General features: G+C 35.6%; 1 protein-coding gene across 1 annotated transcript; it reads left to right on the forward strand.

The window, feature by feature from the left end:
* The first annotated feature begins 1,591 nt into the window (after positions 1-1,591).
* On the forward strand, positions 1,592-9,508 carry LOC140164238 (GLIPR1-like protein 1). The gene is made up of 5 exons (XM_072187501.1): positions 1,592-1,925; positions 2,096-2,341; positions 3,704-3,789; positions 4,037-4,131; positions 9,432-9,508. Exons 1-5 carry the CDS (start codon positions 1,722-1,724, stop codon positions 9,506-9,508), a joined length of 708 nt encoding a protein of 235 aa, XP_072043602.1. The 5' UTR covers positions 1,592-1,721.
* The last annotated feature ends 2,199 nt before the right edge of the window (positions 9,509-11,707 follow it).

Genomic DNA, 11,707 nt, shown 5'->3' on the forward strand with positions numbered 1-11,707 from the left:
GAGAGAGGCCATCGTTTTAATAAGAAATTTATTTTTAAAACGTTTCTGTTCATTTCATTTCCATAAAAATTCATATAAATATTAAAATTAAAATTTTCATAGCATTTTGTAATATTTTAGGCCCTATTTACATGGAATTTTGCCATTTTCGTGCATTTCCGCCATGTTGTATCGGTCATCCTACCTACGCATGCGCACATTATTGTTTGATTTGCACCAGTTATCATCGCACTGAGTACTAGCTCTCACACGTGACCAGTCATTATGTTTTAGTCTGTTTCATTTTGGAGATAATTAATGTCATTTGTAATAACTGATTTTTCATTAACGCCATTTTTGCAGAATAATTTTGCTTCCATTCAAGCCCTAAAGTTGTTGAAGTGTCCAGACGTGCCATTTCCACCACACGATAATGACTAGTCTAATATTTTACCAAATGCAAACTGAGGACCTAGTGTTTATTTCTGCCAAAAACTAGCCTTATGCCTCTTGCACTTTTTCTGTTCTCGGACATTTTAAACACGTGTCTTTGCTGTAATTTAAAAGGCCCGCCTTTTTGCGCGATTTGGCAGTGTCCCTAGTATATTGATTTTATGCTAATGCTGTTACGTAATCATGTGTATGATATAATTTTACATGTGTTGTTTGAAAGACAAAGGAACAGTGTTTATGTAATCATTGAGAAATGCCATGAAAACAATCCACATATGACGTCACGAGTCCACTCTTAAAACATACTGACTGCCCCTCGTAGATCAATATTAACAACACAGTAGTGCTTTAAAGAAAAATACCCGAATTTAAAAGTTGCCGTTTACAGCGATCAAAGGTTATTACGCAGCATTGTGGCACGTAAAACCATCCATTATCTTCGCGCCGACTTTAAATCAATGTGGGTTTTTTTATTGGTACTGTATGCTTACTTTTAATATAATATTTAAGTGTTTTTAATAAATAACATTTAATAAGAAAATTAAACAATTCTTTTGATTTACCTTTATTCTTGCACCCTTTGATACATTACTTGGCATCATGCCAACAAAATATACATCATTTGAATGTCCTAAAGGCTGATTTTCAAACATAATAAGTTTTCATGGACATTAATTTTGTCCAAACGCATCAATAAATTGACGTAGCGTTTGTCATCCAATAATTACCAAGATCAAATCAGTTTGTAAAGTAAAATAATATGTAAGGTGAGATATTAATTGTATTGATCACATCAGACTGAAACTGCTAAGGAGCTTTGACTTGTTGACTTTCAAAGTCGCATTATGCCAAATGTGATTTCAAAGGGCGCAGGAAACATTTCTTCAAATGAAAAGAAATTGCTGATTTTGTTATTTATTAACATGTGCTTTTTCAGAATTTCTCCTGTGTGAATAAGGCAATACTTCAGACAAGTACTTATAATTAGTAATATCGGAACATGGAAAAGCGTTTAATATTTAATCATATAACATCTACGGAAATTGGGATATTAGATACCTGTTGAACCTATGATCTCTATATACTAATATGTACAAGACAAGAGAAGATGATTATCATGATAAGACATATTATGATACTTTGCTAATGGTGGTTATCTGGTTGTGATGGATGATATTTAGACAGAAAAATAACACCGTCCGTATTGTAATTAGTATTCGCAGTATATAAGAAAGTTTCCATCGTATGAGGGTTCTAATGTGCGATACGTACGTGATAGAAAAGCTGAAATGGGTGTGTTTGTAGGATTTCTCTTTGTGTCTCTAGCGGTGGGGATAGTTTGGGGTATAGAAGACCAGCGGACATTAGGACTTGTGAAAAGGCGGGACGATGGCTATAGTGATTTTAGTCCGAAAGAAATTGACGCAATAGTTGCAAGACATAACTACCATCGAGCAAACACCAAGCCGTCTGCTGCGAACATGTTGCAGATGGTAAGGCATCGTCATTGATTCATCTTTTTTGCAAGATTAAAAAACAGAATATTGAAGCGATTATAGTAAGTTATTTTTGACGACTCATTTGAATTCATTGATGTTGTTAACTTTTTACTAAGTCTTTTTGTTGAATCTGTCTATTTTTTTTAAACTCCTGGCTGATTCAGAAATGGGACGCGAAGTTAGCCACTATGGCTCAGCAGTTTGTGGACAAATGCTATGTTGGTCATGGTGGAACCTCAGGTAGAGACAACCGTACTCCTTACAAATTTGTGGGACAGAATTACGCATCGGGTTCACAGAGTCTGGGTTACGATGACGGAGTCCAAGTTACGGATATGTGGCATTCCGAGGAAAAAGATTTTTCTTACGGATCCAATTGGTGTAGCTCTGTATGCGGTCATTATACTCAGGTACACTCATAGAAATTGTTCGTTGGCATTACTCAGTAAGTTAATGTAGGTCGTTGCGTCAACTTTCCGAGTAATGCCAACGCGTACAATTTTGAGTAACGCTGACTCGATATCATTATGTTGGTCGCACTCATTTGCACTTACTTTATTGAGTTGTTACAACTCAGAAAATGAAACTAGCCTAGGTTAGCATAATTTTCTAGAGGTGTGCTATAGAATACAACATTTTGCACTGATTACAAAAATAAATATTTGAATACTGCTAATTGTGCAGAAAATGATCCAATTACGTGAATTAAGTAACAAAGTACCAAATTGGAATAACTCAAAACAATAAGTACCAGTAACTTAATATGAACGAATTACATCAACTTACATGGTGAGTTACAATAACTCAACTAATTGGTTCTTTGAACCTTGTTTATTTTTCTAAGTTCCCTGAACTTGAATTCAGAAGTTGGCATTACTTAAAAAGTTGACGCAACGACTTACATCAACTTTTAAGTAATGCCAACAAAGTTGATTAGTTGACGGAACTTTTGAGCTTTTTCAGCATTTTTAAGTTCGGATAACTAAAATGAATTTTGTTTTGGCAACTTTTACACTATTTTGGAGTTTTCCAAACTCACTCCTTTTGAATTGCGCCAACAAGGTTAAATACCACTAATTATGCATTACACGGGTTTCAATGGGAAAATGCCTAATTTCGGGTGGAATTTTCTCATATTCAGAACTCTCACAGTTCAATGCCACCAATATCAGGTGAAACTATATGATTGAGATGCCAAATGATCAAAAATTCAACATAGGTTGACCTGAGACTTTTCTTGTTTTAACGCACTGAACCGTAAACACCTTAAAATGACAGTGCGCCCTCGAAGCTGAAAGTTACAATATGATAAGGCGACTATTTACTAAAACCGAAGCTGTGCGTATGAATTTTTTGGTACTATTACATCAAAAATGTCATATAATGAGAGAAAATGTACCATTTTGAAGCATCAAACTCTAAAAAGTACTTTTTGGCTATATAACTTGATCAATTTCAGCGATTTTAATGCAGTCTTTTCGAATGCCATGAAAACAAATAGTTCCTCATCGTATTTCAATGTATCGCCCTGGCCTATTAGTGGTCTTTAACCACAAGGCGAACAAGTCATTTCTATGAGTGTAGGATTTAAATACGGAGAAAATGACATGAAAACATGTTTACCTGTACTGTTCAAGCCATCCAAAAGCATGAACACATGATAATTATGATGCGTGCAATTTTTATTCTCTTATTGGCTTTTTACCCATATAATCAAACCTAGCCACAAAATTTTCATTGACTTTTCATTCTTTTCATATTTGGTATTTTAGGTTGTATGGGCAGACACTGCTACCTTAGGATGCGGACGAAAGTTGTGCTATGGAAGTTATTTTATCATCTGCAATTATGGTCCAGGGTAAGGAGAGCTATTGTGCGGCTTTTAATATTTATTATTTATTTATTTCATTCTTTCTCCCCACATTTCTTCCCTGCTTACTTTGTTTGTTTTTCATGTCGACATTTCATTTTATTCTATTCTTTCGCCGCTCTCGTCTCCTTTCACTCCTTCACTCGCTCTCTTTTCTTTTCTATTTGTTTTCCATTATGCACCCGTGCCATAAATTGTAATAATTGTTTGTTTGTTCTTATTTCATTTGTTTTAGAGGCAATTATCAGGGCAAGAAGCCGTTTATTCAGGGTCAACCATGTTCAAAATGCCCTGCTGATGCTTCCACATGTACATCTGACGGACTTTGCAGTAAGTGCCAATTCATTTGTCAAGCTGTAATGTATTACCCATTTTTATATTATATATATGGTTGATCATTTTTACCATCAGTCTCTCCGTGTGATAGTTTATACTATATCACTCACACATAAATTCTAGACAGTTCATTGGTTGATTGCCATTTATCATTTTTACCATCAGCATATCCGTGTGATAGTTTTATCATCATCGTGCTGCGCCGTAGTGCGCCTGCGCCAAGCAGTGCGCTGACTCTTAGACTCGCCGATTTAGTTATGGGGTGGACCCCAAAATGTGAAGTATATCACGGCTAAACATGGTGTTATGTTGATGAAAAAATGTATTTCCGACCTTAAATAGTATTTTAGTAATATAATTTATGTACGAATGATATAAAATAAATATTAACTGTCTTACATTCGTGTAATGGTCGAAATATGATCACTCGGTGACAGATGTATTGTTCCATTCCACTCGCCGTTCCGGCTCGTGGAATGGAACAATACATCTTTCACCTCGTGATTATATTTCAACCATTACACTCATAGACAGTTAATATTTGTATACCATCACAGTGCTGCCGTCGTAGTAAGCATGCGAGCTAAGAGATACAGCTATTGGCTGCTGGTTTCAATTATGGCATTCTGTCATTGTTAAGGATATACAGAGGTGAACATAAGGCCAAAAAAAAAGTTTGTTTGTCCATAGAGGCTTATGAAACAGTTGGGTCGGTAGGTCGGATTTTTTAAATAGTTTTTTTACAGATATTGCACTTGAAACTGACAATTTGAAGACTGGTAAATAAGTCAAAACACACAGCACTTTACTGGTTTAACTCTTGAGATGGTTCTGCATGTTATACTGTTCATTTTCTTTACATTTTCTTTCTTTAAATTTATACTAACCACTGTTTTATACGATGTCCCATCGATGCCAAAAAAAAATCAAAAATCAGAAAAAAAAAATAAAAAAAAAAAAAGAAAAAAAAATTGATCGCCTCCAAATTCACGAAACAAAAAGAATAATCCAACGAGACCCGAACACATTTCCTTGCATGGATACTGGATTAGGATTTGCTGTAACTGTCAAGTCTTGGGCTAATTTCATTTAAATGTAGACCCTAAGGTACTTTTTATAATTTCAGTTTTCGTAAGTCTTTTGTTCAGAAACGAAAACGCAAAGGATTAAGTGAGTTGATCTGTACCAATCAGCTTATTTCAACAGTGGTGGGTGGATGGACGGTCATCTGGATCGTAATTCTATAGAAATTTCACATTATGCTGAAACCATGTACGTCTCGCTCGCACCTGTTGGATTAGTGTGTTTGAAAGAAGCGGCATTCAATGGAAGTACATACTTTGTCTCTGACACAGTTACGACTGCAATGTAAACTCTGTTGTCACAAAACAATTATAGTTACAAGAAATGCCACGGTAAAAACTGCTTATTTGATTCAGTTTGAATTTAATTAAACAAATACATATATTCACCGTTGTGATTTATCTAACAATATAGGTAACTCTGACATTGAATTAGTTTCACTTTGCGTTATGTAAGCCGCGGTCTCAACGTCATGCTTGCACGGGGCTCATAGCACAACATTCCATTGGTTTGCGACTGATAATGCAATAGAGTGGACGAGAGTTGAGTTATTGACCTTTTGTACGATAAATCGATTCGATGGCAGGTTTGAAGACTATCTTCTCTTTGTGTTCAGGCGAGACGATCATAGCTTCAAAGGAGTGCTGCAGATGACCGTCCATGTCTTCACGGTCTATGCTTCAATGCAATTCTTTGGTGTTGCATTATTACCACACACGGAAGTTTTTAGGTGTATTTTTAGGACGAAAATAATTCCCCGTTTCATCTCTACTTTAAATCGCAAGGTGGTGAGTTCGAGCCTCATCACGGTCACATTAATTCTATAAACCAAATATTGTTCTGAACTTTTCATATTTGTTTTTCTTTTGCCGGAATCAAAAATGGGTGTCATGTTATAGAATAACTAAAGTTAGCTTGCCTGAAAATTTCGTGATTTTTGGTTGGGGTATATTTCTAGTCGTATATTGAACATGTTGAAATGTTTATCTTTGTGCGTGACTACTGTCACGCCATATATTGTACGGCCGATGTTTTTCCTGCAAAGAAATTTTCATTGTCAATTGTCCATTGTTGGTTATTGAACTTGAAAATAATACTCCCAACGTTCAAACAATTTTAAAAGTCAGCATAAAGGTTTGTGTTACATTATTTGGACGGTGTTAATTCATTCCAGAAATAGAATCACGAGTGAGCCACTGAGTGGGTATAACATTGCTATTATTGTCACCGAATTAATTATGTCTTTGGTATGGCTTAGTGGTAAATACATGTGTTTGGAAGTTCGATCTTGGTTCGAACCCCGCAAGCACTTCTCTTTGATTTTTGATTTGATTTTAACTCATATTTTTAAATCATAGTTTTCATATTTTTATTAAAGCCATAATATACGATTTCGGGCAAATTTGAAGTTTTGTTATTCCAAAAATTATAACAATATTTTATAATATTAGTAAATAACTGTCATGTCAGGAAGGTTTCACGTTACATTTGAAGCAGAAGTAGCGAGATAAAAATGAAAGAAAACACTTAATATCTTGACCGCTTAACTGTGGTGTTCTATGGGGGATTTGTCTCAAGACATCAAAGTTAGTTGCTCTATCTAGACAACGAACTTGGCTGATTCCAATTAGGTGTAATCCGAGGTGTAAGTTGGACATTGTGTAAAAATGACAAATATGCCAACATATTAGGTTTGAAATTCGTGCATCTCATGATTTGATATGTATGCATAAAAGCTCAAAAAATATGTTGCCGATAGGGCAGGGTCTAGTCCAATTAAAAATCGTGAAAATCTGTGTTGACGTTCCTTTATTTGATAGGCCTATATATATTCTTGAACTTTTAAAAATTACTTAAGTTATTTGATTATTTCATATTGAAAGCCACTGAACTTAAATGCATTTTTTTAAAAAGATATGAACTCGAATGTAGGATAAGCCTTAAACATGAACAAGAAATAAATCATGAAAAAAGTGGGCCTTCAACAATGTTCAAGCTGACATTCATTTAGGCCTATATTATTAAAGACAAAAGGGAGAGGAGAAAAGAAAAGAAAAACGAACTGAAAATTCCACATCATCGATAAGATAACATGGGAATCGAACTCTCAACCTTCCGCACTGCGTACCTTCGCTCTGTCCACTAAGCCATCACAACTTGTTCGTGCAAATGGTATTCTTTTGCTATCTTATTTCTCGTTCAACATGTTCAAGGATCTCACTCAACAACAATCCTTTCAAAACTGCTTGTACTTCAGTTAAATGAGATGATACTACCTTCTTTGACGACTACAATATGTGTACATCCATATCAAAGCGATGCACTTGTCGGGTGCTACATGTGTCTCATTTCACATAATAGTTAGGAATAGATACTAGACTCAAGTGGAGGTCACTTGTAATCATCCCCATGTCACATAGTTTAGGAATACAGAGAACATTCCTTAACCATGTGACTTGGGGATCATTTGAAGAGACCCCTTTTGAGATGAGTCTGGTATTTATTCCTAGCTATTATGTGAAAAGGGACACATGTAGCAGCCGACAAGTGCATCCTTTTGATATGGATGTACACCTATTTTTTGTTACACAATAGAGTATTTTGCATTTATAAAATATATAACAATAGCCGTTTTTAATTGCTATTAATCAATATAACATGTAGACAGCGCCGGCTGGGATCCATTTCGTGAAGCATCGTGACACTTGCAACGTGCGCTTGGACACGAAGACTCAAAGAACGCAACTTTTCAACCTACGACTAGGTTGTTCCACCGCTCATTTTCGCTGAAATTTTAATACAAGCTGTGGTTAATTAATGTTTATCATAACAGAAAAGCATTAGACCGGCGTTTCCTCAAAGCTGTAGATATAAGCATTTTAGTGATCGTGACATGCATTTTCTCTCATTTTTTAGGCTACTTCGCGCACAAAAAGCATTCATTTTTTCCACAATAATTCAACTTTTACACGTTATTCTTTGCCTTATACGCATGTTTCATTATCTTATCTATGGGCTCAATATAGAAATGAAGGAGAAACGACTCGTGTATTCCATTTTTTGATGTTTTCTGAAAAACCGTATTTGCCACCTGATTTTCAACATTGCGTTACGTAACAGCAGAGGTCACGCCGGTAAAAATTACCGGAAGTGAGCTAAGTTGCTGTCGTACTGATACTGCATAACATTTTCCAAAAAACTTTGTGCTGAACGGTTAGTAATAATTGAATACCTGAGTGGAAGACTCCATCAAAATTGTTTTTGAGATATTAAGAAAAAACTTAATATTTGGAAAAGTTTTAAAGACAAGAACATACAATATTACATACATTCAAAATTATATATGATGTTTCCATGTTAACGGTACAGGTCTTAATACGAGCTGGAGTTGGGCCCTTCTTCCACTAATATACTGAAAGTGCCAGTTCCGTGTTATAAATAGCTACAGAAATTAGGTAATCACCATTAATTGCACAAGTAGAACTCGTGTAATATGTTAGCAAGAAAGTTTATAGTAGTGAACAGCAGATTTCATGGATGAACAAAATTCCTGTTGAACAAATTCCTATATTTGTGGAAGAAGGGCCCAACTCCACGGAGTTGGGCCTTTCTTCCATAAAAACTATGATTAAGTGTACATGGAAGACTATTTAGAGAGTGGATTTTGGCTCAACTTTCACACATAAGGAAGAACAGTCTGCTGGCAATAAAATGCTGGGTCTAACTCATTTTGGTAAATGGAGTTGGGCCCTTCTTCCACTCAGGTATTCAATTTTACATATTTTCAAAATAGGTTGCTTTGTCAAAACTTGGAATTCACCATTTTTACGCAATCCTCTCTAACTTCTACTAGAAACGTCCAATTTTTTAAAATCTAAAAAAATCTGAGAAAGCTAAATATATATAGAACTTAAAATGCAAAACAACATGACCAATAAAAATGCCGTTCATACCTAAAAAATTCTATCTTTCCCGGTATAAATCATTCTGGGACACCCTGTATTGGTACCATTGCAACACATGATGTGTCATAATGCAGCATATGCACTGAAATTAATTCTACTTCCAATACTTTTACAAATTTTTTATGGATTACCCGTTTTTGAATCCATGCTTATAATAGCAGCCGCAGCTTAATCCTCAATTTGTTTTAAGGCTTATCCATTTATGCGAAAACATATCCTTTCTTGTTTTGGCAATATCCAATGTAGGTGCAGGAGGAGGAGCTGGTAGTGGTGGCGGCGGAGGTGGTGGTGGCGGCGGAGGTGGCGGTAGCGGTAGTAAGTGATTTGTTGTTAAGGATAGGGATGTAATGAGTGGGTGTAGGAGTGTGGTGTGAGTATATGGTTGGGGATGGATTAGATCCAGATGAGTGGGCAGTAGTTTACTCGGTTATATTCGGTTATTGGGGACGTTGCTTGCTTACTTGCTTAATTCGAGTGATGTCCTCGAACTGTGATGGCTTTCCACAACTTCCTGTCCTCCATTGCTGTCTTGAAGTCTGTTGCCTCCAGTCCAGTGTCATCTTCCAGAATGTCAATGTAGGTCAGAGCAGGTCTTCCAGGTTTCCGCCTCCCATGCTTGGGTATCCAATGAACCATTTGGACCATTTGTCCCCATTTGGGGACGTTCAAATCAGAGAAATTCCGTTTTTGGGACATTATAGTATCGATTAATATCGAACGAGCACGTTCGAATTTCATATTATACAATGTTATACGACGTTCAACTCGTGACGTCAGATGTTAAGGTTTTCAACTCATTTCGAACGAGCACCTTCGAAATTAACAGGACGTTCAAATTCCATGTCCGAAATTAATGTTTTGAACCATTCCGATTCCGGGACGCTCACTCGTTAGATCGATACTCAGACGACGCAATTTATTTAGCCGAACGAATAGCTTATTTTTTTCACGACGGACCTACCTATCTCAGTTCTGAGGAACGTTACCGTAACGGGAGAATAAAGAGAGCGCTACAAACGTAGGGTATGTACAATATTTTTTTTTTTTATAGACGTTTCCATATTTTTACAATACATTATACATTCATGCGACATAAAACCAAAAACGAGCAATATTTGTTTCACCAACTCTTAATCGATTTGAAAATAGTCGCGCTCTACTCGACTAATTGGCATATATTAATATGAATGAGTGAATGTGGATAAAATACCACCATTTTGAATCCTGAAGCTGAAGTTTCTTCTTTTTTAACCATTATTAAGGGAAACGTGCGAATGAGCAGTGAAATGAGCGAATAAGCAGTGAAATGAGTGAATGAGCAGCGAGATGAGCAAATGAGCATTGAAATGAGCAGTGAAATGAGCATGTAACATGAATCAATGGGATGGGTAAAAAAAAAAAAAAAAAAAAAAAGCTATTCGTTCGGCTAAATAAATTGCGTCGTCTGAGTATCGATCTAACGAGTGAGTGTCCCGGAATCGGAATTTGTTTTTTGGGGGAAATCCATATATTCAATACGAAAGGTCAAAATTTTCAATTGATCATTGGATTTTCATCCCACCTAAATACACTTTAAGTGCATATCATTAGATTTATAAAGTTTACTTCGAGGACTGTTAAATATCAAAAATGTACATTTTAATCATTTGCCATAAAATGTGTATTATATTAAATATATACAAATTATTTGATATCAGAAGGACATTCTTCGTATTCAGAATGCGATTCGATATGTCTGATGTGCTCTCATGTCCCACAAAAAATACTGCCCAAACGTGCATACTCCCGTTTAGTACTGAAGTCTTCAATTTGTTGTGTATTTGGGTTTGATTTTAGGTTGTGCGGACAGTGATAATGGTTGTGTAGATTGGGCAATGCGAGGTGAATGTGAAGCTAATCCAGACTGGATGCTGGAGAATTGTAAACTTAGTTGCAATCAGTGCAAGGGCAATAAGGGTAAGAAATCTGAAACGCTTGTGATTTTTTCTTTCTTTCTTTCTTTTTTTTTTTTTCTTTCTTTCTTTCTTTCTTTCTTTCTTTCTTTCTTTCTTTCTTTCTTTCTTTCTTTCTTTCTTTCTTTCTTTCTTTCTTTCTTTCTTTCTTTCTTTCTTTCTTTCTTTCTTTCTTTCTTTCTTTCTTTCTTTCTTTCTTTCTTTCTTTCTTTCTTTCTTTCTTTCTTTCTTTCTTTCTTTCTTTCTTTCTTTCTTTCTTTCTTTCTTTCTTTCTTTCTTTCTTTCTTTCTTTCTTTCTTTCTTTCTTTCTTTTACCAAATTACCTATAGGTTAGAATCGATCAGTCCGTTATTGCTATAAGAATCTGATTGGTCCAAGTATTGAGTATTACGTCGAAGCGCACGCGCTGAACAATATTGTATCGTGTAATATCACACAGCTAAGAACCAATACCATTGCAGGAACTTTCTCAATTGTTTAAGAATTATTCATCTTAGCCAATTTTGCATTAATCTTTTTATTATCATATTAGGTTGCGAGGACAGCACTAATGATTGTACCGGCTGGGCA

The sequence above is a fragment of the Amphiura filiformis genome, chromosome 1 (genome assembly GCF_039555335.1).
Source record: "Amphiura filiformis chromosome 1, Afil_fr2py, whole genome shotgun sequence".
Classification (NCBI taxonomy): Eukaryota; Metazoa; Echinodermata; class Ophiuroidea; order Amphilepidida; family Amphiuridae; genus Amphiura; species Amphiura filiformis.